This window comes from Vanellus vanellus (genome assembly GCF_965231255.1).
Source record: "Vanellus vanellus genome assembly, chromosome: 2".
NCBI lineage: Eukaryota > Metazoa > Chordata > Aves > Charadriiformes > Charadriidae > Vanellus > Vanellus vanellus.
In genome coordinates, this window is record NC_138906.1 from 103,360,853 (window position 1) to 103,388,795 (window position 27,943).

Consider the following 27,943-nt stretch of genomic DNA (forward strand, 5'->3'; position numbering starts at 1 on the left):
CACTTACGTGTGATCTCTATTTGTTCATATGGCTCTTTCACAAGCTACACAAGAACATGGTGTTTCAATGATTTAAAAGTCTACCCAGTAGTTGTTCTAAAACATTTTGGTAAGTCCCTGTGGAGTTAAATGTAGGTAGTTGCATATACAGATTATAACTCTTCTCTGTGTGTGTGTGTGTGTCTGTATGTATAACATGAGAATAGAAAGAAGCACTACTTCAGGTTTTTATATATCTTCTTTCTAGTGGCAACAGAACCCTTGATAAAAGCAGTATATACATTATACCAGCAAAGGAACCTCCTCTTTCCTGTTCGTACATTGCTTTTGAAATTTTTTAGCAGAGTTTACCAAAAAGAAGATTTGAGGACTCAAAGAATCAGGTAAAAAAACATTTACATATTCTTTCTCATTTCAACATGGTATATTTATTTCAAAAGTTAGAATACTTAATTTCTATGTAGTTATGAAACTTCATTCTGAATCTGTTTTGGTGCTGTGTAACTGAAATTTGAAAGTTTAGGTTCTCGGTGAGTTGTGAGATTGACATGTGTATTAGCTTAGTTGTCTTTTTTTCTTAACATAAGTACTAGATCGATCTTAATGATTTGAAATTTAACTTGAAGTACACTGCTGCAAGCTCATTGTTACTGACTGTGTGGTAGTCAGTAGATGTGTCAAGACTGTGCGACTATAGCCATGGAACGTTTCCATTACTTCAGCCTGAGGTCATGGGCTTGTGACTTAGTGCCTTTGGTGGTTCTGGTGGTGCACGTCTAGCTTTTTGTACTTATTTTCTTTAAGGAAAGTATTCTTCTATTGTATTGGGTGCGAGGCTAGGTTTAAGAAAATGTTCTAGTCGTTTTGGGTTCCCAGTTTCATGCATCTGTTAGATATCTGACTTTCTTCAAGTAAGACGAGATTATTCTCTATATTGCTATTATTACACCTTTTCATCATAAGATTTGTCCAAATTTCTCCAAGTTTTAACTTTTCCAGAAGGTATTTTTCAGCCAAATCATCTGGTTCCAGCTATGTAAAAACCTTAAACATAGATCAGGCTGCATTAATCCTGCCTTCTTTGAGAACTGCAAAGGGACATAAGATCATACCCATGATAGCTGTTTCTGCTACTAGGTAAAAATCAAACCAGGGCCCCCAGAAGTACTGGCATCCACTAGCAAAGTCAGGCTTTGACAAAATTGGTCTCTTTTGCAACTCCTTTGCTTTGTTAAATCTTACATTGAGGTAGTGCCTGAGTACGTTAGTAGTTCTACAGCCAGAAATACCTAACGCTACCTTATGAACATTATAAGAAGTACAGGGAATTTGAAAGACAGGCAGGAAAAAGGCTTGGGAATATTCCATTTTCCTCCTCTTTTCACACAGAGTGAAAAAGAGATCTTTCTCATACTGACTAATTTACCTGGGGTAATTTACCTACATAACTATTGTTTTCTGTACTTACCTGGAAGTCTTGAGCATCCCCTCCAGTTCTATGTGATCATCTATCTATCTAGAAAGCTTTAACTTTCTATCTTTAGACATGACAAATAAAAGTTTTCTTGCTGTTTCTCTTAGTCTTCTACATGGAATACTGACATTTTTAGTAACAGAAGAATGAAATCACAAAAATTCTTTGCAAAAAGGATAATTGCACTTATGTCTGACAAGACATTTTAAGACGACATAAAGTTTGTATACTGTACTGATACATTTCTTTCCTTTAGAAACAAGTGGATTTTTTCATTTCTTCAAGACATAGACTGTGCAGTAGATTCTAGCTGACATTCATGTTATTCCATTCAGTTTGACGTTATTGCTCCTTCAGCCCTCCTATGACTGCTCTCCTCATTTTTATTTTTTTTTTTTTTTCTCAGAAGCTTGTCATGAGCAGTCTGAGAGGAGCAGAACTCGCGTTGGAACATTTTCCAAGGACATTTAAGTGAAGCTGTTTATTTTTTAGGTGTATCTGATTCAAAGGCTAGGTAGGAGCTTTTGGCCTGTTGTTGGCCTGTGAAAGAAAACTTGACTGATTTATTACAAGGTTCAGAATTAATATTTTGGTCTTGATCTTAGTTATCTTCACCCCTAATTGCTACACACATATGCATAGTCATTGTGTGTATATATGCATATACAGTTTGTCTGTGTATACATGCACACATATGCATGTATACACTGGTAGAGACTTAAAAGGCTATTTAGCCTCACAACCTGCCTTTAATACTGACCTATGTGAGATGCTATAGGAAGAAGGCAAGAATTATTTTTCTACAGTACTGTAAGCTTCGTACTATTTGAAGCTTGTGCCTCCTCACTGTGCAGAGCTTCTGTGTGTTTAGTATCTCTCGGTGGATGTCTTTTCTGTGACCTTTTCTGGTCATTCCTTGGTCTGGTCCAAATCAAGAGGAACCACAGCATCTTCTGGCAAGGAGTGGCAAAGCTCAGCTGCCTGAAGACCAAGTTTCTTTTGTTTAGATCCCGGCTCCTTCTAGCTTCATTTGATACCAGTCCCTACTTCTTCTGTGGGAAGAGAAAGCAAACGTATTCCCATCCACCATTCACATGTCAAGTGATCTGGGGCCTCTGTTGAGCCTACCTCCAACTTACCCACTTCAGTTATCTCTTCTTCAGGCTTTTCCTACTGTTGAATATAAAAGTAATCTCTCTATGCAAGGTCCTTCCCTCTTATGTCATGGATACTTAATTTCTTTAAAAAATTTTCGGCGAGGTATTTTGTCAGGTCTTTTGAAAATTAAATAATTTTATCATCATTATGCTATCCTTGTTGACACCTTCAAAGACCTACTTTGAACTTGATTTATACTAGGCAGCTTCTTTTATGTAGTCATCTGATGTAGTAGTAAGCTGATGAAATGCTTTTGGTTTATGAATGATAGTTGATTTGATAAGCTAGGGTGTCATAAAAATTGTAGCCCATGAAAGATAGGATTGGTCTAGCAGATTGTTTCAGTTTGAGATAGAAAGGATAAATAAAAGAAAAACTGAGCTGTAATGGAGGTTGTAAAGGTTTAAATCTCAGCACCAAAAATATTTAAAGGAAATTAAAAAACGAATTGGTGAAGTTTCCTGAAGTATGAACAGGCCGGTTGATTGGAATGGGTAAGGAGGTCTGGAGAATCAAGTCATAAATACAAACTAAAATTTGTCTTAGGCTAGAGAAGAGCTTGTCCAGTTTCTTGTTGTTTTTTTTTTTTTTTTTCCCCCCTGTTTCCTGACCACATTTTAGGGGGTGTTTATGGTTAACAGCACTTAGAGAAAATGGGGAAAAAAGGAATTGATAAGCAAACTGGTTTCATTCCTGTTTTTCTGACAAGCAGGTTAGAAATAGCAGTTCCTAAATGTCAAGCTGAATTATTTTTTTCGTAAGATACGAAAATAGCAAAAGCTTCTTAACCATGACACTATAGGATAAGGAAAGAAGTGGATCTGAAATTAGGATGAATTCAGGCTGTCCTTCAATATCTTGTCACATTTTTCTGTAAGGATTGTTATAATTTGTGTCAAACACAAGGGATGGTCAGAGTCCTCAGATATGGAAACAACAGTGCTGTAAACAAAATTGAGTTGAATGTTGTGAAATGAATGCAGAAGAGGAGGATTAGGTAAATTTTCTTCTAGAGACTTGAGGGAACTGGTGTGTGAAAATGCAGATAGTAAGAACTTTGATTATTATCTTTAAAGGCAGGTAATGCAATCTGGATTTGTTATAAAAGATGGCATCTCACTTAAAGAATAAGAGTGTGTACAGTGGGTTACAGTACATAGGTGAAAGGTTAAACTCCCAGAGAGTCTGCTTATACAGTTCCTCAGAGCTCTCTTTAATGACAACATGAAGTTTAGCTTAATGACAGGCACACAAAGGAGGAGTGTGCCAATAGAAACTTTCTGGTTACATACAGTTTAGAAGCATTACCTGAACAGAAGAAATGAGAAATAAACTAGAATTGGATTACCTGAGGGAATGATAGAAGAGGGAAGAGGTGTATTTGTACAAAACAAAAATTGGTGCACTTAGCAACTAACAGGATTTTTTTTAATGTAAAATTCAACCAAGCAATTGCAAACAGTAATCCTGCGATCGATCTTTCTCCTTCTATATGGTCCCTGTGTACTAAGGTTGTGGGGAAGAAAAGCAAGTGTAGTTTTTAAAGATACTAAGCTATAGCAGAAGATACATGGAAGTAGTGTAATCTTTGAACAAGGTCATTTGATACCTCATTCAGTTGACTTTATTTGTAGTTACTTATGCCCAAGAAAGCCCAAACTGTAAGAGCTCCAGGGGCAACCTAAGCTATGGATTCCTTCCACTCATGTTTAAATTGGCCTTAACACCTCAGTTGTGCTTGCTTGAGGCTCTGGGTAGAGTCAACGGAAAGCCAGGCACTCCAGCAGAACAAGTAGGGTCCTGTGTAAAAAGCCTCTTTAAATTTAGCAAGTGAGGAATTGGATCAGCTGAATGTAGTGAAATCCATGGGCCAGATAGATCTGCAGGGATCTACCTGAGGGTGCTGAGAAAGTTCTCTCGTGAAAGTGAGGCCATTGTTTGTCATTGGTGAAAAAGCATGGTGACTGCTGGAGATTCTCTGTGACTGGAAAAAGACTGCTCTTAACGCATCTTGACGAGAATCTGAGGAATTTTGGGCCGATGAGCCTTGGCTCAGTCCCTGGAAAGATCATGCAGCCCTTTGCTTGGAATTAATATGTGAACACATAAAGGACAAGCAGGTAATCGGGAACAAGCTAGCATGTATATGAGAGCAAAGCATGCTTTACCAACATGATAGCCTTCTGGGGCAAGTGATGAATGGCTGTGTGGACACGGAGAGTGTCTGACACGATAAACTTTATTAATAAGATTGTTTGGTGCTATGTTCCACCACTTCTAGTTTTTCATGCAGATTTAAGAGATATCTGAATTGACAAGCAAGACGTCAGCAAAGATAAAATTGAATTTGAAAGTCCTGTGTGAAGAGTAGCAGCTTGATTGGGGAGTGCAGTGGTATTGAGGGTGTAGTAGTCTCAGGGCTTTTTAGCCTGAGCTGTAACTCATTCATAAAACTAACAATAAATGGAAATGTTGCTTTGCTAGCATACAGTCAGTTCACACAAATACTTTCTGAAAGAGTTGAAAATATGCAGTGCAACACCTGTGGATCGAATAAATACTTCTGACGTAACTGCAGCGGCACACCAATGTGCTCAGAGCTTCTGGTGAAATATTCTCAGCAAATCACAGGATTGCAATTTATTGTAATTTAATTGTACCTGACATTAAAGCAACTTAGTCAAGACTGGAAAGAGTAAGTCTGTAGCATTTTTGTGGTTTTGATTTGTTTGTGGGTGTGTTTTCCCCCCAACTGATTTTCCCTCTTTCTTTAGAAGTCGAAGTAAAGTGTTGTCTCGTTGGTTGGCTGGCTTACCTCAGCAGCTTGCTCTGCTTGGCTTGAGAAACCCCGAGCTTTCGAATCAGCTGATTGATATCATTCATTCTGCTGCTTCCCGTTCGAACAAGGAGTTACTACAAAGTTTACAAGCCACTGCTGCTCGAATATATGGTAAGATTTTTACACTACAGCATACTGAATTTTGTCCGTCGCTTGGCAGGGAAGTTGCAGTATGTGGAAAATAGTTTCCTAGGTAAAGTCTGTGGGGGGGATCGGGGGTGGAGATTGAGTCAGTCCCATATAATAAAGGTTAAAATGAACTATGTGCATCACTTCCTAAATGCTAGGAAAAAAGATTAAAATCTTTAGTCCAAGTTAGCAGGACTTTAACCTGATAGACTAGAAGCTTCAATTTTTGTAAAATCTGCTTCTGGTAATATTGCTTCTCTGTGTTTTGTTGTTGTTTGGGGTTTTGAGGGGTGGTGGTGGTGGTTTTTTTTTTGTTTGTGTTTTTTTTTTTTTTCCCTCTTCAGCATTTGTTATATTGTCCTCCCTTCAGCAAGCGCTGCGGGCTCTTAACTAAATAAGTGTAGTTAGAAAAGAGCGGGGTCCCCGCAGGATTGTTGCAGTGTTTTGCATGAGGTGCTTATGCTGTGGAATCGTTACCCAGCGCCACCAGGTTTGGGGAGGGGGTGAAGGGGAGGTATTTGCTTGGTTTTGATTTTTGGTGGGTTTTTGGTTTGGTGTGTGTGGGTTTTTTTGCACAACTAATGGCAATATCAGCGTGTTGATTCCCTGTCCGTGTGCCGGCAGATCCGCTAGACGGCGCCCTGGTGCTGCTGCCGGCGGAGGCGCAGCGGCGGCTGGTGCAGCTGGTGTACTTCCTGCCCTGCCTGCCCGCCAGCCTGCTGGCCTGCCTCAGCCGCTGCTGCATCATGGGCAGGATGTCCTCCGAGCTGGCTGCCACCCTCATCGGCATACTGCACATGAGGTACGGTGCTGAAACGGCTTCTTAGTTTGCCCTTTTGTTGTTGTTGTTGGTTTTTTTTTTTTTTTTCTTTAAAAAAAAGTGAACACTTACTCATTAGGGGTGAACTCTGCTACTGGTTTGCATAAAAAAAAATAATCTATACAGTGTGCAAGAGTCGGCATTGTGAAGAAAGTTAATGCTTCCATCAAACTGTACTCCTAGCCTTTCAATTCAACTCTGCCTTTACACTGACTGATATCCCCTGCTTGATCACAAAATCATAGAATCATAAATAGTTTGGGTTGGAAGGGACCTTTAAAGATCATCTAGTCTAACCCCCCTGCAATAAACACGGACACCTAGGCTGCTACAGCGGCCCCTCCAACCTGACTGGATGGTTCCAGGGATGGGGCATCTACCACCTCTCTGGGCAACCTGTTCCGGTGTTTCACCACTCTCACTGTAAAAAAAAAACAAACAACTTCTTCCTTACATCTAGTCTAAATCTACCCTCTTCTAGTTTAAAGCCATTACCTCTTGTCCTATCACACAGGCCTTGCTAAAATGTTTGTCCCCGTCTTTCCTGTGACCCCCTTTAAGTACCGAAAGGTCTTACAGTTATGTGTAAGGCTAGGCGGTATTGAGCACCCTCTACCCAGAACATCACCATTGGTGGTCTTTGTTCTGCCACTGATTGCAGCTTTTCATAGTTGATACTTTGACCTGACACTGTTTGCAGTTAAAAATAACCAAGCAGTGTGTATTCTCACGTTCTGCTTTCTTTCAAATTTTTAAAACTTGCTTTTCCTATAATTACCACACTTGAATAGCCAAATCACTTGAATAGCCAAATCATAGTTGCTAGGCAAGTGTCTTGTTAGAAATTATTCATGCTCATGTTGGTTTTGTCCTGGTTTGAAAGAGGGTAAGTTTGCCTGGGAAGTCAAGGAGAGAGGCTGCTGTTCCACTGAAGTGAGTGGAAGGCTTGCCAAGATTTCACAAGGGTGTTTTGCTTTGTTGCTTCTGGAAAAAAAACGTACTTGCTTTTCTCCGTTGCTCAATATTGTTGAACCTTGGATAAATAAGCAGGAATTAAGCTTATATGAATTACGCTTGAAATAATTTTATTTTTTTTTCTTAAGACTTTTTGGAACATGGAACGTTTTTTTAATTAAAATATGACACAACACAATGTAGTGTCAACTACAGACTTGTTCATATTAGCTGTGTAACATGTGAATAAGGTGACTAACGTATGAAGTGATGGTGATGAAACTTACAGTATCCTATATATAATGTATTACTACTATAAAAACGAAATTCTGTCTAGTTTTGGGAAGGTGGACCTCAAATTTTATTTAAAAAAAATAGTTCTTTGCCATATACTAGAAATTCAGTAGCAAACCATAAACAAATCAAATGCAGTCATAAGCACTGAGGTGCTTATTTTGTTAGTAGATCTTATCAAGTTTTCCATGTGGGATATTTTTACCGTAATAGTATTACTGTTTTCTAAAGATTATCAGAAGGCTGCAGGTGGGCTGTGGGCATTTGATCCTTTTGGCAGAAGATGCAAGAGGCAGCTGGAAGGTAGTGTTCTTATCAAAAGTAGGTTACATCTTGACAACAGAGAATAGGAGCAACTTTTCGTTTTTCAAACATGCAAAGAAAGTCTTTGATTTTAATTTATGGCATTTGGAATGTGTTTTAAACTTAAGCTGGATTCAGATACTGTGTGATATCTACCCAAGAAGTCAATCTGAAATAACTGGATGGAAAAAAGTACTGACGTAGTTAAACTAGTGCAGTTTCTTGTGTTGATAAGCCCTAACAGACCTTTCTGTAAGGTTACAAGTTTTGATAAAACTTGGAAAAGAGAGATTACTCTTGACTGAGTGTTGTTTTTCTTTGATAAGGCTGTTCCCACTTCATTGAGAGGATTCAACATTAAAAACAGGAACTTGGTCAGTTTTCTTTAGAAGCACATCTGAAAATAATGCAAGTCCTTGGAAAGATTGAAACATGTTGCATTCACTTTGTCTATAAAACAGCATTGAAAATACTTTCTCACATATATAACAAACTTGAGAACTTGTACAGGTTTTAAAGGGCTTATTGATGACGCCTTTTTTTCAGCTGTGACTGTTTTTCTTATTGTCACAATCATACTTTTTTTATCATAAAAACTTCTTACTAGGATGCCTTAAAGAATGAGAGAACTGAGATGATGTCAGAAATGTTAGTGGCTGTTAGTGGGGATGTCCAAAAAAAAACCCCCAAAACCCAAACCAAACAAAACTTTGTCAGCTTAAGAATGCAAGATAGGGAGATAAGTAACAATTAATATTAAGTTCTCAAGAACAGAAGTCTGATAGATCTTTTTCCATAGGAAAAGAAGTTGTACAGTTAAGGAAAAAGTAGTAGGTTTTCTAGACCTGAACTTTAGCTGGGTTTTATGAGCTTCACCACCTGTCATTGCACACAGGATACATGAACTAATTTTCCAGCTCTTATCAGAAAATTGTGATAATGGGGAATGACTGACAAATTGGCATTGTTAGGCAAATAAGGCTCGAAGGAGGGGGAGCCATATGTGTAAAAGGCCATTGAAAAGGAATGGGAGAACGCAGTTTTAGCAGGATTAGAAATACAGACCTTAAACGTCAGAAGAATGTGGTGTTTGAATGCTAGCAAAATTTTCTGAAAGCAGAGGTGCGTACACACATGCATACATAGGCTGTGTAGGAATGGGTTATAAATATACTTCACTGGAGATACTTAAAATCAGGTTGGACAAAAGCATATCAGGGATGGCAGAGGTAAAGCCTTGAAGGAAGCGGAGGGACTAAGTAACTCCTGGTAATCATTGACAGCTCTTGTGGTGCTTGGAGTTAAACATGCAAGTTTTTGAAATGAATGGTACTACACCAAAATGTATATCACTTTACAAATCTGTGCCACAATCTGGTTCATGGGACATTTCCTGTAGTTAAAATATTATGATAGTTTTGCATAGAGAAACTGATACTGATCAGTCTGTCAGAAGACATGAGTAAAACCGATGTTGTCAGTAGATGGCACTGTTTTTCTTCAGTACATTCATGTTCTATTTGGCGAGAGGGGAGGTTTTTATAAATTTCTTTTCTTCTAAGCCACCTGCTTATCTGTCATGCTTTAAATAGGTTGCATTCAGTAGCGTCAGGGGCTCACTGCTGTATTTGTTAATTGTTTTTAATTTCTTTAAAAGCCTTTATTTCTGCGTCATTCTTGACTGGCAGAGCATGTATGTGTTTACGTGCGTCTGAGAATGCACATACATACCCATGTATATTTGCCAGGGAGAAGCTACATTAAGGTGGATTTGATGAGAGTACATATGGATGATAATAAGACTGTTGCAGTTATTCCAGGAACAATCATTATAAACTCAAGAAACTCAGCTTTTTTGTGTGTATGTGTAAACTATAAAAGTAGATAGTAAATGTATCCAGATGGCTTAAACCACAGCCCTGTGATGATATCAGGTGGTAACATTAACTTATAATTACTGCATGTTAACTTATATAATTTTTTGTTGATTAGAAATGAATTCTGAAGACATTCAATAGTTTCCACTTCTTGTTTTTGCAATGGTGAAATGAATAGCCAGGTGGTCTGTAGGAGCCCATTAAGTGAGCTGTGGTGGGCTCTGTGTGCTGAGAATAAAGATGTTGACAGTATTTCCATACAAAATGGGAAGGTTTCTGAGCCTGGGAGGGTGATTATCTATACTGTTAAATAATTAGGATGGTTCCTGTCATGCTTTTGGTCTATGTTCACTAAAGCTTTACCAGTTAGCACAGGCCAAGGATGATTCTGAAAAGAAAGCTGAAATGCAACCACCCTATTTTGAATGCTGGTATGAACATAGTCAGATTTATGCTAATTGATTTCTGTGCCAAGGAACAGGCATTGCTGCTGTTTGGGTCACTGGGACAGCTACAGCTGGTGAGTTTCAGATGAAACTGAGGGACAGAAGGTGGTGTTTTGGCTTAATTTCCCTACTGTTCTCCTCCAGTGCCTGTCTTGTGCCCGCTGTGGGACCTGAGATGTAAGTAACTTCACTAAATCCAGTCAGGTAGGGTTTTGAGAGATGGAAGTGTGCCAGGGTTTTAGGGTATAAATCTTTCTCCCCGCTCCTGTTCATACACAAACAGGTGAGGAAAGGTGCGGAGCAACACGAGTGAGCAATCTTTGTCTTCAGACTGAGAGAAATGAGGGGTAGTGGTTCCTTGGAAGGAGATGGGTTTTCTAAGTCAGCCTCTGATAACCTTAAATTTATGGAGACAAATGGAAAGGTGTGGGATATATTTTAGAAAGCTATTTCTAAAATAATATTTCTAGTATTGTAGAAAGTCTTTACATCAAATCTACTGGATGGATTTTTCTGTAGTCTTTAGGTGTTGCATAGACTGATACATTGAGACAAACCATTCGTGTTGATACAGTGTGCCACATTTCTAAAAGAATTAACTTCAATATTTGTTTTTAATTTGTGATTTATTGGAATAACTGGTAAATACTCAAATAGTAGTTCTGCTAATTAAAGATGAATGGTTAAAGTCTTGGGTGGGAATATGTAACGTTTGGCATGAGTGGACCTTTGTTTGAAATTCCAGTCTTAACTTCACCTCGATGGTGGAGTTCTGGTGATTCCTTGAGGATGTGGATATGGATAGGTAAATAATTCTCTCCAGGAAGTGAAGAAACATACTAATCGTGGATGGTCTACTTGGAATTAAGGTCCTAAACTTTAGCAGTATTATAGGTAGAGCTGGAAAGAATTTTTGGTGTAATCGCTCTATGCCTACTTTCTACATCTGCTAGTAGGGCAGATGGGCTACTACAGAATGGTTTTTAAAGGACTAATGAGGCATATGCTTATTTTTTGAATACTTTTTAGAAATCTGGCTTTAAGGCAAATCTCTTCATCAAATATGGAAACATATTAAATGTTTTAAACTCACCTTCTTGTATATGATAGATCGTCTTGTTTGTCTGACAAAAGGGAGGTCTGCTGTTTACAAACCAAAATCTGTACTATAACAGTTGCAGAGGAACACCATTTGTTAGGCGCAATGTTTTGTTTGCTGCTTCTTAGTGACATTATGGTGACTGAATGGCAGATATTCTTGCAAACAGGTTTCTCTTTTTTTTTTTTTTTTCCTTCCCTTTTGTATAAGGCAGGATACTTAAGGTAATTAGTATATAATCTGAGTACTTACTGTGATGTACTCTATGAAATATGGATTAAGAAAGGGAGATTATGAGATTGTGATCAAATGTATAAACTAGGAAGCTAGATTGTTGACTTTACGGGAGAAGTTCTCTGTCTTCTCTTAACATGACTTGAGGTACAAATAAGGAAAACCTATTCAGCATAATTACATAAGTGCAATTTATTTATGTGCCTTTATTCAGCATAATTACATAAGTGCAATTTATTTGTGTGCCTTTATTCAGCATAATTACATAAGTGCAATTTATTTGTGTGCCTTATTTATGCATAATAGTTTCGATTTTTTTTTAGAAGTTTTTATCCATTGGAACAGTGAGTCTGGAAATTATTTCACTGTAATAGAGAGTTGGACAGATAATATTTCACTGCCGAGATAAAAAACAATGGGAGTTAATTTATGGCATTTCTCTCTTGAAGCAGAGTGTCCATAAATGAGATTTCCAATGGCTTCAGCCATTTCTTATTCTTGTGGGGCTCTTCCCCTGCTGGGGTCTCGCAAAGAGTTGTTGTTGTTTCTGTTGCTGTAGAAAAGGAGAAGGGTGAGGACCATATAAATAAAAGCTGAGTGCTCTCTCCCAGCGAGACATAAATTGTGTGGGAGTTCCTAGTCCTCACAGGTTTGAAATAACTCTGGGGGTAACTTGTATTCTGCTTGTTGTAACTGTAAATGGACTCTTTGCTTAAGAGGCAGTGGCTTTAAAATATTCGGTTGCTTTCCAGACAATAATGAGGGAGCTCAGCTGGTGTCTCATCAAGCAGCCAGGCGTGCTTGTTGGTTCCTGCTCATCTCAGGAATCTGGTGTTTAGAAAGAACTGTGATAGACATTTTAATGTCTGTTTGGTACAAGGTGTAAAATTCTGTATCTGCAAATATATTACCCGGAGATGTTTTAGGGTCATAATAGAGTTAAAAGTTTTCTATAGATATTTCCTCTGTAAGTAAATAGTACTTTTACTTTATTTAGTTGTCCTAGTTACGCAATCTGCAATCTTTGACAGTATAGCTTAAGGAGGCACAGTGAGAATGCAAAATATAGCAACAAGGAGCCTATATACTATTTCATTAAAGACTTACTGAATGCGTTATTGTAGACAAGAAAAAAACATTATATTCCCAAAAAGTATTTGCAAGCTGGAGAGGATAGTGTAACCCATTTTTGTGAATAACAACACTGATAGAGCAATTGAATACAGTAATTCTTATAGAAATGAAGTGCAGAAAGTTTTCAGAACAGTATTTTTTTTTAAAAAAGGAAGACATAAAATCAAAATTTTAACAAAATAAACTAAGTTCTTATTTAAAAAAAAAAAAAAAGATAAACACTGTCAAGTCATTACAGATGGTACAATGGAAAGTCAACTGTATAGACCTTGGAGAATAAGTCAAAAAGCTTACGTGTATAAGAATGTGTAGTAATTATGAATGGCTTGCTAAGAAAAATGTAAGAATAGTAAGGTCTGTGTCACTGTGAAGTGTTTTGGTTTTTTTTCTGGCTGTATTTTCACACCCCTTAATTTAGAAACAAAAAATGAAGGAGGAAAGTATTAAAAAGGTAACAAAAATGCTTAAGGCAGTACTGAATATAAACTAAAAAGCATGCTTTCAAAATGCTGGCATATCCCTGACTGGGTGCCACTGAGAATGATCTGTTTTCCTTGCTACAAGATCAGAAAGGACCCATAGTTCTTGAGAATCAGATCCCAGGGTGGGTTATGGTGCATTCCTTCATCCACATCTGGTCAGCAAATTTCCTTTTCCTTGCTCACTGTTACGCAAAGGTCTAGGACTTGAGAGGGGGAGAAGGCTAAGCTTGTCTTTAGGGACACGGCCCTCTAAATTTGTCCCCAGGTGGCTGCTTGTAGTTTGATATTCCTAACCAAGGGGAAAAGAATTATGTTGCTCCACTTGCGATTGCACCAGGCAGTAAATGCCGTTTGCTCATTAGTGAATGTTTCTTGTGATTTGTGCGCTCGTTTATAATGTGTAAGCAATTCTTTTCTTCAGACAACCTTTGCAACTATGGAGCAAATGAGTAGCTGACAGGCTTACTTTTAACAATGCAGAGCTCAAATTGTTGTTTTCTTAAAATAGGGTTCATGGTTTTGCCCAAATCCCTGGTAATTCCTTTCAGATGTTTGTTGTATTTTGCCACATCTTCAAATGGAAAAACTTGATCCTTCAAAAGAGATAATGAAAGTTAAAACATAAAACTCACACTAACAAACCGTTGCCTACATATGGTAACCTGTTAGAGGAAAAGGAAGACAAAACCAGTTCACTTGCTCTCAGAATTTATGTTCAAGACCTCTGCTACCTGGAGCTAAGTTGGTGTGAATGATGAGATGGGTACAGGGTTGGAGAACTACTCAAATTATTTTTTTTTTATTATTTTTTTTTTAAAAAAACCTATTTCAACATCAGTTTGTAGCAGTCTTGGTTTCCTATCTCTTCAAGAACTGATATGAAAACTGAGAGTGCTGGTCCTCATTAACAATGTAACATGAAACTGATTTGATGAAATTGATGCAGGAAGCTGAGTTTATACTTTATTGCAGTTGCAAGCAGTTGCATTTCAATTTGACATAAATTATTTTTCATTAAAGCTAAACAGGAATAAACTATGCCAAAGCTGAGATAAATATTGGCACAGGGCTTTTTAGTGTTTTAAAAGAACATATTTTACAGTACTGCAAGTACATGCCTACACTGGGGGAATATGTTTTGTATTTTTCGTCCACAAAGGTACGATAATCCTAGTGTGGTACTTGTGTGTGGTTTTGCTCCTTCTAGTGTATATTATTGTTTATACACACACAGTTCCTGAGAATGAGAACATGGGAGTGTTTGGGATGTATTGTAACACGCTTGCCAAGCTCTCCAGAATAGCTGATTCTGTAATTGTTCCATTACCTCATATTTGACAGGTGTTTTTACATGTAAGCACCATTTTAAGTGGTTGTCAGACAGCACTGCTACTCGTTACACAGCTAGGTGTCTATATAAAACATGAGACGTTTATAAAAATCCTGTGAGGAGGCTGGCTAGAGGACATCTGTCCGCTGTTGTCCTGGTGTGGTTTTATTCAGCAGAACAGTGTTGCTGGGCTCAGACAGTGACCCCTAAGCAGTGTGCTGAAGAATTTGAATGGAGCCCTCTTGGCTCTAGAGGCGGAGTATCTCTGTGGAAGTCTCCTGCTCCTGATGGGTACTGATCAATAGCTGAACAGTTTTGTCTTGATAGATAAACTCTCTGGGCCGACACTAGACTCACTGTGTTGAGAGGTCAGAGATGGCACAGGTCATAAAAATAGGAAGCCGAAAGAAAAAGGAAACCTTTTCTTCACCCCCTTTCTGTTTATCAGTAAAGACTTTCTCAACACAGTGCCTGGTTGTTCACAGTGGAAAGATCACAAGTGATCGGGGTATTGTCCTACACATCTGTGGTCCTGGTTTGTGTAGGAACTCAGCCTCGTTTCATGCAGTGGAAACAACTTCTTTATGATCCTTGGTTACAGTGTGATTATTCTGGCTATTGCAGAAAAACAACTTTACTCTGCTGCTTATATTTCCAAGGCCTTAACTGAACTCCTGGATAGGCAAAAAGAGCTGCTTAGCTTTATCCTGATGAGCTGCAGAACAACAGAATGTGCCTCTGGAAGGTGGTGGTATGTCATCTTGAGACTGTAGGTAGATGAACTGACTGAACAGCTTTAGCAAGAAAACAAGAAAAAAAAAGACAGGGTAGACTTGATGAGCTATGTGATGCTATGCTAGGTAGTTTGGTATACTAAATAACGTGACTGTTGTTAGTGGACTTTGTCATCTCGCTGGGTTGTCCCTGAATAGGCTGTACAGCCCAGTGCCAGCACAGGTCTTGTGAACCTCCAGTGATGTCTGTCTTCCACTGTATGAGCTGACCAATTAGTTCTACCCACCATTTCCTACCTTTAAACCAATTATCTCTTGAGGTAAGGACCTTTGTTCCTGCGCTGTGGCTGCTTAGTTTTCTGGAATTCTTTTTCCTAATTATTATAGGGTCTTCCATATTCATGTGCATCTACCCCTTAAGAAGATTTCTAAGAGATATGTAATGCAAAAATTCTTTTTTTCAGAAACCATTCTGTCTGTTCCCAAGCATGACATTGGTATTCGTGTGTCAGCTAATTTTAGCCATCATTATAGTGTGTATTAATTTGCCTAGTGCAGGCATTAAAGTTACAAACCTTATTTATGTAGAACTCATTTTTAAAAATAAACAAGCAAGCAAGCCTGGAAAACATCATCAAGTTTGCTACTCCACAGCCTGTAGGTGTCAGGGATGTTCTTGGATGGCAGGTTGCTCACAGCTGCTAGTAGTTCAGTTCATCCTTGCCTTCCCTTGGAGCTCCTTTGCATGGTGAGTGCCATCTCATCCTGGTAATTCCCTTCTGTTTTGTTGGATTCCATAATGTTGCATAGCTGCTTGAAGTTACAGCAGGTCTTTTCAAAGAGTCGTTCTGGTATGGGAACCAGCACAGTTTCTTCTCTGATGATCACAGATGGGCAGAATTCCTATAGCTTCTGTCCTATACCCTTATCTTGCCTGAGTGCCATTCTCATGCACGGATTGTCTGCTGGGTGTACAGAATCTTGGGAAGATTTCTGCTCCTGATGTATTGAAAGGACAATTTATTCTTAGTATCTCAGTGGTTGAAGTACTTGCTGAGGATGCAGAAAATCTGGGTTCACCCCCTTCATCTGAAGGGGAGGTTGTCTTCCTATTTCCTAACACAGTGACTTAGTCATTGAACTATTTTGAGAAGGTGTACTTAATTTTATAATATATAAAGAAATTATATTAATTTTATTAAGTTTTCACCAAGTTGAGGCCTGGAATGCAGTTAGTTTTTTTTTCAGGAAATGAATGAATCGGCTGGTGGCTGTGCCTATGAATATTTACAAGTTCTTGAGTGGAATAGAAGTATCAGTGGAAGAAATAGAGAGGAAACTCCTTTTAGAATGATTGTATAACCTAGAATTAAAGAAACAATTGTGGGAGGCCTTGGTATAAATCTGTGATCAATGGTTGATAGAATACACTTAAAAATGGGATCACCTACCGCAGTCTGTTAAGTTAGGTTTCTCGGGTTGTTCTCTTGCAAATGTTGAAATAATTCTGTAAAGCTTCAGAAACACCCTGTGCTAGAATATTCTCTATTATGGCAGTGGCAGTGCTTTCCTGTAAGGTGGAAGAATTGGATTTTATTTTCCTTGAACAGAAAACCCAGACCCTTGATCTTGCACTTCTTGAGTTCTGTAAACCCCACATTTATGGACAAAAGGGTGATAGTACCAATGCCTCAAAAGAACTGTGAATCTTGCATTTTCTTTTCCTTATTTTACTTTAAAAATACGTCAATACGTCAAGACTGACCTTTTTTTTTTTTTTTTGAGAGTCATTGAAATTTCCGCAATTTTATTACTAAACATAAGAAAAAAAACACCAACCCAAATTCTAAGCAAAAATTTGCTGTGCTTGATAGGTGCATTGCTGTCTGAGTTGGAGTTTGAGCAGTGTGTTTTACAGGCAGGCAAGTGGAAGCATAATTTCTAAAATTACTGCAGCAAGGTTCATCACAGTTGTTCTACCAGAGACCTCTAAATTACCTAGACTCCTTATGACTACATGAGTCAAAACCAGCACCTTAAACCTGAACCAGAAATCAATTGGTAGCTAGTTTAGGTCGGGAGGCACAAAGATAATAGTCTGTAGTTGAGAAATAGCTCCTTGCACATAAACTGCAGTTGTTTTATTTTGCAACTGTGTGATATAGCCCAACCTGAAAATAACAACAGTGTGAACAAAAAGTAGCATGGTCCATCTGGAGTTAAAAGTTAGCAGCAAGTGGTAAAAGGAATGCGTTGCACAGTTTCTGTGACTGAGAAATATTTGCTATGCTAATGGCAAGAGAAGCAGTGATTTTCAAGTTAATTAGATTCAGCTTTTCTTTTAATACTATTTGGCGTAGAGAGCAGGTTACCTAAAGGTGCAATTCTAAACCTCAGAAGAGAGGTTCTCATAGAGAGCAGGTAACCTTATGGAAATTGCAGCACATAATTCGTCGTAGTTAAAGTGGGTTTGGACTAGCTGACTGGAGAGGTCTCACTCATATCCAGTTTGATAACAGGTTCCCATTGTCAGTAAAAATTTATTCAAGAAAGGGGGATTATAATATGATTATTACCTCTCTTCCACCTATAAATCAGCTTTTTTTTGAGTTTAATGTCTAACATGTAATTTACAGGCATCTTGAAAACATATTTTAAAACTGCACATAGTTTTTCGTTATCAGTGATAGTTTAATATATTAACACTAAGATATTTGAAATAATATTTGTAATTTGTAATGTGTTTGTAGTATACCAACATCTGTTCTGGAACTAAATTTCTTTTGTTCTGTATTCTTTATCTTATTTCTGTTTTTCCTTTAATGCAGACTTCAAATTGAGCAGCTTTAACTGCATTATAGTCCTTTGGTTTCTAAGGTGATTGAGGTATTGATAGCTGGTTAGGCTTGTGTTTAATCAAACTTCTTTTAGGCTGTAATGCTGTTCTGCTTGTATTTGTAATATTAGAAGAAAATTGGTCTTGGTCTTAATTTGTTATATTTGTGAGATCCTCATCTAGTCTGTGATTACATGATCTCGTGCTATTTTTCTATCCTACATTGTGTGCTGAGGGCAATACGCTCACTGGAGGAGTGTTTACATAACTTTATGCTTTGTCCCTGTTGCTTCAGTAGAAGGCTGTGTGTTTTCTCTATTGTATTATGTCCCACTTGGAAAACAAAGGGACTTTGGACTTTGTGTTGTGCTCAAGTATTTTCACGGCTGTAGGGGATGAGGAGGTGATATTTCTCCCAACTCTGATGTAAGGAACAGAGGCAAGGAAAAAGTGGAACATAAAAGTACCTGCTAACTTTAGGCATTCAGTGTAACTTTAGAAATTCAGCATGAAACATTTAGGAACTGATTTCTCAGAATATTTAGCATTTTCTATCTTGAAAGCAAAGGATTGACTTCAATTTCAATGTAAGTGCAGGTGGAGCGGTAGAGATCAGGTAGGTCTATGTGCTGCTCTTTAAGACTTTTGAAGCTGTATCGCTCCACAACTATTGCTGCCCTTTTAGTCTTTTACTCTTGAACTGTTGCAGGGCTAGTGATAACTAGCAGAAGGAAGGGAGGAAAGACGCCTCCACTATGAATAATGTGTTGGGTTTTTTTTAATATCCTAAAAGAAAATTAATACCTCATCTGATGATACTCGGGGAAGTGTGTTACCACTGACTTCCTGTCCTCCAATTTTAAAAAGTATTTATCTAGCATCTCATAGAACCTCTGCGGTACAGATAGGAGGATGATCCAGTATAATGCCTAAAACCTATTTGTTTATAATTCCTTCTTCTACTTTTTTTAACCATCTCATGCCTCATGCACTGTGCACATTATAGATGATGCAATAAATAAGGCAGGAACTGGTCAGGCTGTGTTATCCTTTGCATAATCCCGATCGATCCATCCATCTATGATTTGAATGAGGCATAGTCTTTTAACATTGAGGCTTCTTTTATGTATATAATAGCTTTCACTTTTTTTAAAAAGTAAACTTTTTGCACCTGAATTTGGGGATCTTGGTTTTGGTGTGTGCGTGTGTGTGTAGATGAGTCTCTTAAAACCATTTCATAGCTCTGTCAAGGGTTTGTGTCTTATGTTGCCTCCATGTTCCTGGGACAGAACATCAGCCATTCTCTCCGCTTCCTCTTGTGTCTGCATCTGTGGCAGTTAGCTCGGCATGGGGTTAGGGTGCTTAACATGCTCGTCCTGTTTTGCGAGTGTGCAGGTAGTCAAATATGGGTAGAAAACCAAAACCGCTGCGGTGTTTGAAAAATTACCGGAGTAGTATTTTAGTAGTATGCTTCAGAATGACTTCTCATGTCCAGGGATCTCCTGAACCTATTGCAGTTTACGTGTTCGCTACCCTGCAGTGAATCTGAGGTTCTTTGTTCTTCCGGAGTTCGTCTAAAATTCTTGCATCCACTGGGCCTATTATGAGGAACTTGACACATCTGTTAAATGTTGCATGGAAAAATATTTTTATATTTTATTATTTTAAACTAGATTCTGTCTAGCTGTGTCGTGCAAGTCCCTACTCCCTGAATTCTGGCTTATCACAAGTTTTTCCATGTTTTCTGTCTTCCTGCCCAAGATATTTTTTTTTTTATTTTCACATTTCCTCGGTTCTCTTTGCAGCTTGTCATCTGATGTATCTCTTCCAACCTCTTGCATTCCCACCATTTTGCTCAGTGATTGCATCACAGTTTGAATTTCTGTATCCAGTAAGTCCTAAATTCTCCTGAATGTCTCTTCATGCTCCCCAGTGCTTATTTTGGTATAATGAGTGACTTCAAGTCTGACTCGTGGTCCCTCTGCATTGGATTCAGGCCGCTTCTTCCGCTGTGCTGAACGGGACACAGGCTTCGTTCTCTCTTCTGGTATATGGATCTAATACTTACATGAATTTTCACCTTATGTAGAATCTCTGGGGAAATTGGTTGCAAGACCTCTTGCTGATTTAGTTGAGTATGCGTGAAATCTTTTTGATGCTGTAATGAATTGGACTGGGACCTCCTTCAAAGGAGGGAAGAAGTTCTTCCTTCTCCTGGGAAGAGACTACTGGCCATGGCCAAGGGGTTTGTCTCAGGAGAACTCAGTGTTGGCAGGCAAGTGGCAGCCTCATGAATGGAGAGAGATTGAGAGACCACAGATTAAGAAAAAGCAACAGAGACCCAGGGCTCCAAGGAGGATTGAAGGCCTCTTAGGAACTAGAAGGGACCATGCAGCGCTGTCTGCACTGCTAAGTCACCTGAAATATGCCTGGAAATAAGGATTTGCCATTAAAGATACAATGTGAAATGGGAGCACTTTATTTAATAAAGCTTTTCTTTGTTCTCTCTCACCTAGCTGTGATTTCCACTCTCCCCCCTCCCCAGTTGATTATCCTACATGATGGTCTGATTAAATCCTGAATTTTTTCTTTAATGAAATTCTGAAAATCCTTTTGTTTAGTTTTTCTTTCTTTTTGAGTAGCTTCAGACGTGCATATTCTAGCTGTCATTTTTGTGGATGCTGAAATACTGTGGATGGATTTTCATGGGTGGGGGCAAAATGTATATTCCTGACACAAAGGTATTCCAAAGTTGATATTTTTGCTCCCAAAACATGGAGCTGTAAAAAAATTTCTGAAAAAAAAGCTTTCCAGAATTTTGTTACCTATAAGCTAAGCCATTTTGGCTGTTAGCAGAGAGACATCAGGAAAATAGGTGATCTGAGTCTTGGCTTGGCAAATTGCATTTGGAAGCTCTGAAATTTCGCAAGATTGTAAGAGCAGAAAGCAGCAATTTCTTACAGCAAAGACCCATAGTCTGCAGCGCAAGTGGCAAGAGCAGCATGCAAGTAAATTTGACTAAGAGACGTTTGGCACAATGTGAAGTAGGTCTGAGCGGCAGCCTTTTGGGGAAAGCGTGTGTCAGGTGTACTTCTTCCCAGCTCCTGGCTTTCTCCCGCCTCTGCACCGATACAGAGGCAAGACGCTACTGTTAGGTGGTCAGCGGTGTCTGTTTGCTTTGAGGTTCCACAGGCGCATACGGCTTCTCTTTTGAGAAACAAAAGTAGGCTGGTGCTCCTCTTCTTACAGATGGCCCCTAAAAAGGGAAGTGTCGGGCAGCTTTGATAACGGCTTTGCTCATGTCTTTGCATATCGTTCCTTTTTGTGTTCTAAATCTCCAAGCAAGTTTTTAATTTAGTTCTGTGTTTAATAGCTTTAGCTACTCTAAAATAGATGCTGAGACTGCTTTTAAATGGGATCTGTTCTTCATGTAAAGAGCTGTCTTAAAAGCAGTGGGCATAATGAAAAATACAAGCCCAGCTTTGTAATATAATGACTTTTACCAAATAAGGGAAATAAAACTAATTTAATTTACTGTGTGTTGCCTATCATCGCTATATTAAAGGTTATACTAGTATCTATGAAAAGTTGTTGTCTCAGTAATTTAATCAATTTAACAACCTCAGCCCATGTAGGGGTACAAAGTTCAATATTATTTGTCTTGAAAAGAGCAAGTTCTGATTTTGAAGCTGTTTAAAATGCTATTCTAACAACAGCAGTTAGAAACAGGAATGCTAAAATTAACACTTTAGTCATGCTAATTGATTGTATTTTGCAGGTAGGTTGTGAATTCTTAATTACATGTTTTTTTAAACTATCTGCTATTGGTTTTGTGTAGATCATCCTTTGCAGGCTGGAAGTGCCAAGTGCAGGATAATTCAGTGAATGATGTGGACTATTTCAGCTTCTTGTTTTCAACCCTTATAGGTAATCTATGTGAATGTCATAAATCAGAATTAATGAAATGAAATTTGTTTTGATAGTGAATTACTATATTTAATTTAGAATAAATGGTGTAGTAAGTGCTTCCTGAAAGTGATTCTAATCTTGTTATGTATTTTTGATATGAGATTCCCTTTTTTCTCTTGATCTGATTTTTGACACCCTATTTCCCATTTGGACTGTATATTTGCATACTCTTTCCTCATTCTAGCAACTTTCTTTGGAAAGTATGAGGAAAACCTAAATTCAGCATATGACGTGAACAAGAATTTTGTTCTAGATTTAAGTAAATGCCCTTTATTGGCTCGTAACAGTATAAATGAGTGCCTCTGGGATTTCCTGTGGACGTGCTTATGCTATTAAAAACATTCCATCAGAATAAAGTAATCAAAGTACATTAAAATGAGCTGCCAAGGTCAGCATGTGAGCAGAATTACTTCTGCCACTATATTCTTACTCAGATATAAAAATAGTTGTATTCTGTGGTGATGCAACTTTGAGAAATTACAGTGGTTAAAATGGCATGATATTACTGAGAAATATCTTCCACTAACTTGTTGCATGGTAAAAAAAGTTTCTTTTCTTCATCACCTCAGTCATTCGTAATGTTCAACTATTTTGCTTTCAGAAGTTACTTTTTTTTTTTTTCAGTGAAGAGAGAGCTATTCTGATAACTGAGAAAATGAAAGCAAACCCCAAATGACTGTTTTGGAGCAGTATTTCTGTTTTACTAAAACATCTGGCGGCCTGGCTAAAAATAATGAGCCAAATGATTTTTTGGGGAGTTTTTTTGTTTTAACCCTGAGGTTATCTCAGGTTACTGAATTATTGTGAACACATGGTGAACTGTCTTGCATTATACCTGTTTTTTTTTAATTATTTTTTAAAAGATAAATATGTTGAAAATAGCAGGATAACATTGGTCTCTTCCAGGGTTTTTTTAATACTACATGATAATTTAAATGGGTACGCCATTGATTTTTCAAATATTTGTGTTTTCTTTCAGAAGTCAGAATTTGTATTTTGATATACTTAATTTAAAATACAAAGCAAGAGCTTTTAAAAAATAAAATGTTATACAGACATAATTTAAAAGACAGTTTTTGTCAGTGATGCTGTTGAAGTAGAACGGTGCTTGTCTTGTTTCATGATACCGTTGTACTGCTTCTTTTTCTCTAGGGTTTTCAAGAGAGGAGTTGACTGATCTCCAGGGCATTAGAGGAAAACCACACATTAGCCAGACACAGCTTTCACCTGTCCGACTTTACCTAACTGATCTGGACCAGTTTTTACACCACTGGGCTGTGACAGAGGTAATACATCAACACTAATTCTAAATGACAGCATACAAACTCCGAGTGCTCTCCGTCCCTTTTCTGCAGATGCCTAAACCTTTTTGTGACTTGAGTTGAAAAAAGAATGAAAAACGTAATAGCCATAGAACAGCCAATGTTTTTCTATAGCCATTAGATAATATTTTGAAGGAACCTGCTTTAAAAGGTGAATGTTCAGACATGTAGTATGCAAAACAATACTAATGGAAAAAATGGGTAGAAGCCTTAGTTGAAAATTCTTAAACGCTAATAAGATTAAGACCAGCAATAGTTTTGGCTTTCAAAAATAAGTTAATTGTAAAAATAATAATTATGAAGAGGTTTCTTTGAGAGTAAATTCCACTGTTAATTATAAAGCACTTGCATTAAATGAGATTTTAACTTGGAAGTGATATTAAGTTGGCATTGGTTATTATTGAGAATATATTCTGATGCTTATTTAATCAAAATTTACTGGGATTAGAAACTTTACTGTGAATTCAGTTCCTGCTTGTAAGATCCTAAGTACTGAAAGCTTGATTTTATTGCTGGTTCTAAAGGGATCTGAGCCACCAGATTTTATTCAGAACAGGTACATATTAGTCTTCGTTCTGGCTCTACTCTTTTTATTGCTTAGCCCACCATAAACTACTTTAAGGTGGGAAATCCTATTTTAATGACATGCCAATTTGACAGTATTTATGAAATCTCTGTCATGAATACAAAAAGAGTGTAACAGAAGTTTTTAGTTTTATGGTTTATTCTGGGATTTTGTGGCAGTGTGTTTGGTTCAAGAAAGCAGTATAATAGATTTTCTCTTCTAATTTATAAACTTTAAGTGATAATCTAATGAAACTAATGGTAGTCCAAGACATACATTGCATATATGCTATTATGTATTGAAAAGTATGTTAAGGAAAGTTGTTGTTTGATACCATGACTGACACACACGTTCAGCTGTCCTGCCTTCAGTCAGTTGGCCTGTAAAGCAGCTAAACTTTCTAATTTGTTTTGCTTTGTCTCTTCTGGGTAGTAATGAAGCATTTTCTCACCAAAACTCCTTTCTCCAGTATTGAAAGACTAGAATGCTTTCTCTCCCTGTCCTGTATGGAACTTTTCCTCTGTGAATGCACCAGAGGGATTACGTGTTTCACAAAGAGATAGCATAATCTGAAGGATTTATATATACTTTACTGAAAGTGTCACCTCTTGTCTTCTCCTTCCTTTTTGCTTCTCTTCCACCAATCTATCAAAGTTGGTTGAGAAACCACACAATATGACTTTCTTCACTTAGGGACAGTGAAGTAGTTTAGTTGTAGATAGCTTGTGCTTTTGGTTCCTGGTTGTGAGTTTGATGTACTTCTCCTACCACAATCTTTTCAGTGTTTTGGTGCCATCAAGGAGAGTCAGTATGTTCAGAAACTTGAGACTTGCTTTTGTTAAAGTACCTTTCCTTCAGAAAGATACAAGATGCTTAGGTTCTCAGAATACTTAGGTTACTTAGGTTCTTAGGTTACTTAGGATACTTAGGTTCTCAGAAGTTGATGGCAGTCATTAAGCAAAGAGCTGGATATCCTTGGTTAGTAATGAAAGAGGATTTGGAAATCCTATGGAGCGTTGAACTACTTCTGCAGTTAGGTGACAGCCTGAAGTCTTTTCTGGAGACTAGGTTCTGAAAGAATAGGAACAAAAATCCCACGCATCAAAAATCTATGTGTGAAGACAGATGAGACCTTCTCAACCCACCTCATTTTGTAGACACTTACCCAAAGGGAGTTCTGGACTGCCGCTTACAACTCTGAGCTTGAGAAAGAGATTGGATGCTTTTCCTCATTAGCATGTCCATGATTGTGGAGAAAAAATTTCTAGTGAACTGAGTTACATCAGATGGACCTAGGATACGAGAGGAGTAGTCAGCAAGGATTTATGAAGGACAAAGTGTGCTCAACTAACCTGTTACCATTCTGCAACAAGGTGACTAGCTTGGTGGGTGAGGGGAGAGCAGTTTATCTTGACTTGCATAAGGTTTTTGATACTGTATCCCATGACGTCCTTGTTGACAGTCTGGCAAAGAGTGGCTTAGATAAGTAGACAGAGAGGTGGATTGAAAACTGTCTGAACAGCCAGGCCAGAGGATTGTGATCAGTGGTGCAAAGTCCAGTTGGTGGCAAGTCATTAGTGCTATACTCCAGGGATCAGTACTGGGGCCAGTACTTTGTAACCTTCATTAATGACCTGGACAATAACGTTGAGTACACCCTGAACAAGTTTGCAGATGGTACAAAATTGGGAGGATTGGGTGATACATCAGATGGTTGTGCTGCCATTCAGAGGGATATGGACAGGCTGGAGATCTGGGCCGAGAGGAACCTCATGAATTTCAGTGAAGGAAAATGCACATTCCTGCACCTGGGGAGAAATAATCCCAGGCACCAGTAAATGATGGAGGCTGACCAGCAGGAAAGCAGCTATGCAGAGAAGGACCTTGAGGTTCTGGTAGACGAGCTGACCACGAACCAGCAATGCACCCTTGTGGCAAAAAAGCCCCAGAGTGTTCTGGGCTGCACGAGGAGGAGTGTTGCCACCAGGTTGAGAGGTGATTTTCTCTCTCTGACTGATGAGGTCACATCTGAAGTACTCTGTCCAGTTTTGGGCTCCTCAGGACAAGAGAGACACGGATGTACTGGAGCATCTTTCATATGAGGTGATGCTGAGAGAGCTGGGACTTTGGCCTGGGCAAGAGAAGGCTTAGGGGGAATCTTACCAATGTTTATAGATACCTGATGGGAGGGAATGAAGAGTATGGAGCTAGGCTCTTCTCGGTAGTGCTCAGTGACAGGACAAGAAGGCACAAAATTAAAACACATGAAGTACACAAAGAGAAGAGATCAGTCTTAAAGCAACCACTTCCTTTTATGAATCACAGGATTCCATTAATTTTTCACTTGGCTGGTTTTGGTTTCAGATGCAATTGTAGATATGGTAAGTGATATATAAACAAAACTGTGATGAAGTTACCACTTAAAAAGATCAGATGTTAGGCTTTTAGATGAGTACTTTCTTTGTCTTTAAATATCTAATACAGTGCTGTGTTCATTAAGTTTAGGGGTTTTCTCTTTTCCTTGTGGAATACCATTCTCCAACCTCAAAAGATGTTGACCCACAGTCTATTTCACGTTCAGTTTGTAAAGAAGGCATTCTGGGAACTATAGTTCATAAAATCTTTAAGATTTGGAGGCTGGACCATTTGAAAAAAAATTTTTTAAAAAATCCTGACTTAGGAAAAACCTTTCAGTTCAAGATTTGCCAAAAGTTGCAAAGGAATACTTTCTGCAGAGCAAGTAGTTTCCACCAGGTATTGAACAAGCAACTCTATTCTCAAAAGAAAATACACCAAACAGCAACAAGCCCCCCAAAAACCCAGAGCTGCAGCCTCCGGGGAGAAGAAAACAGCCAGCAAATTATGAGGCACTTCTAGGATGTCTCGAAAGACAGTATGATACGATGGCTCTATGTGCTTTGAGTTTGAGAGAGATAAGTTTGGAGACCACTTTCTTCTAAGCGGACATAATTCAAGGTGTGACACAATTTTCAAATCAAAATATTTTGAGCTGTGACAGAAAATTATTTAGATAAAGGAATTAATAGAACCCATCTTGAATGAGTCACTCTTTTGGTGGAACTGAGTAGAGCAGCACAGCTTCTGAATGCTGAAACTTTCATGCTTTTCCTTGCTGAATAAGAAAGTTTATGGTGATGCTGTAATGTTATGCAAAATATTTGTAGTAATTAAAAATACCTAGTAAGTGAGAACAGCCCTCCATTGGCTGAAGAGCAGGCAGCATTCAGGCCTCAAGTGTATGTTAAGAATTGTTCATTTAAAAGAAAATAAATAAGGAACTGATGGAATTAGGATTCGTCAGCCTCGTTTCCTATGAATAAATGAGACTAGTGATCAGATTATTATTAGTCCATCCATCCTCTTCTTTCTTCTCTTCCACCACTAGTTTTGTCTAAACCATTGGCTAGTTTTTGACTCTCTGCTAAAAGACTAACGTTGCAAATACTAGTTGCCTGTAAGTTTTATGACAACAAGGAGGTGGAAGAGAAAAAACTTCAGATTAGCACAAGGCAGTTCCTAACTCGGTTTCTGCATCCTGCTTGGCAGCAGGCAGCTGGACAGCCTGCACGTGCATCACGCTGGACCGGGCTCAGCAGGTGCCATCGCTTGGCCCGCGGGGAGTGTTGGGGAATTGTGAGGCAGGAGCAGCTGGGGTTACGGTGCTGAAGATATGGAAAGGCGAGGGGTGAGGGGTCCCAGGTGTGAATCTGTAGGAGGCCACGGCTTGTTGGCTTTATTCCTTGCTGCTCAGCTTCTTTTTCAAATCCAGAGGAAGGCAGTCCCAGCTTTCTGTCACTAATTCGCTGTACTGTGCGGTGAGTGGTATCTATTTCTAATGGTAATGAACTGTAAGAGGGAATTTAATGTATATTTTATGCATGTCAGAGATGCGGAAGAAAAGGTGTGCCTCTGGAGAAAGAGCA

At 38.4% G+C, this 27,943-nt stretch overlaps 1 protein-coding gene across 1 annotated transcript in view; it reads left to right on the plus strand.

The window, feature by feature from the left end:
* The window catches only part of TEX10 (testis expressed 10), a 54,992-nt gene that overhangs the window by 14,309 nt on the left and 12,740 nt on the right, over nucleotides 1-27,943 (plus strand). The window contains exons 6-10 of the mRNA XM_082499329.1: nucleotides 248-383; nucleotides 5,407-5,582; nucleotides 6,225-6,402; nucleotides 21,982-22,070; nucleotides 23,265-23,398. Of these exons, the coding sequence (XP_082355455.1) occupies nucleotides 248-383; nucleotides 5,407-5,582; nucleotides 6,225-6,402; nucleotides 21,982-22,070; nucleotides 23,265-23,398 (713 nt within the window). The remainder of the gene's footprint in view (nucleotides 1-247; nucleotides 384-5,406; nucleotides 5,583-6,224; nucleotides 6,403-21,981; nucleotides 22,071-23,264; nucleotides 23,399-27,943) is intronic.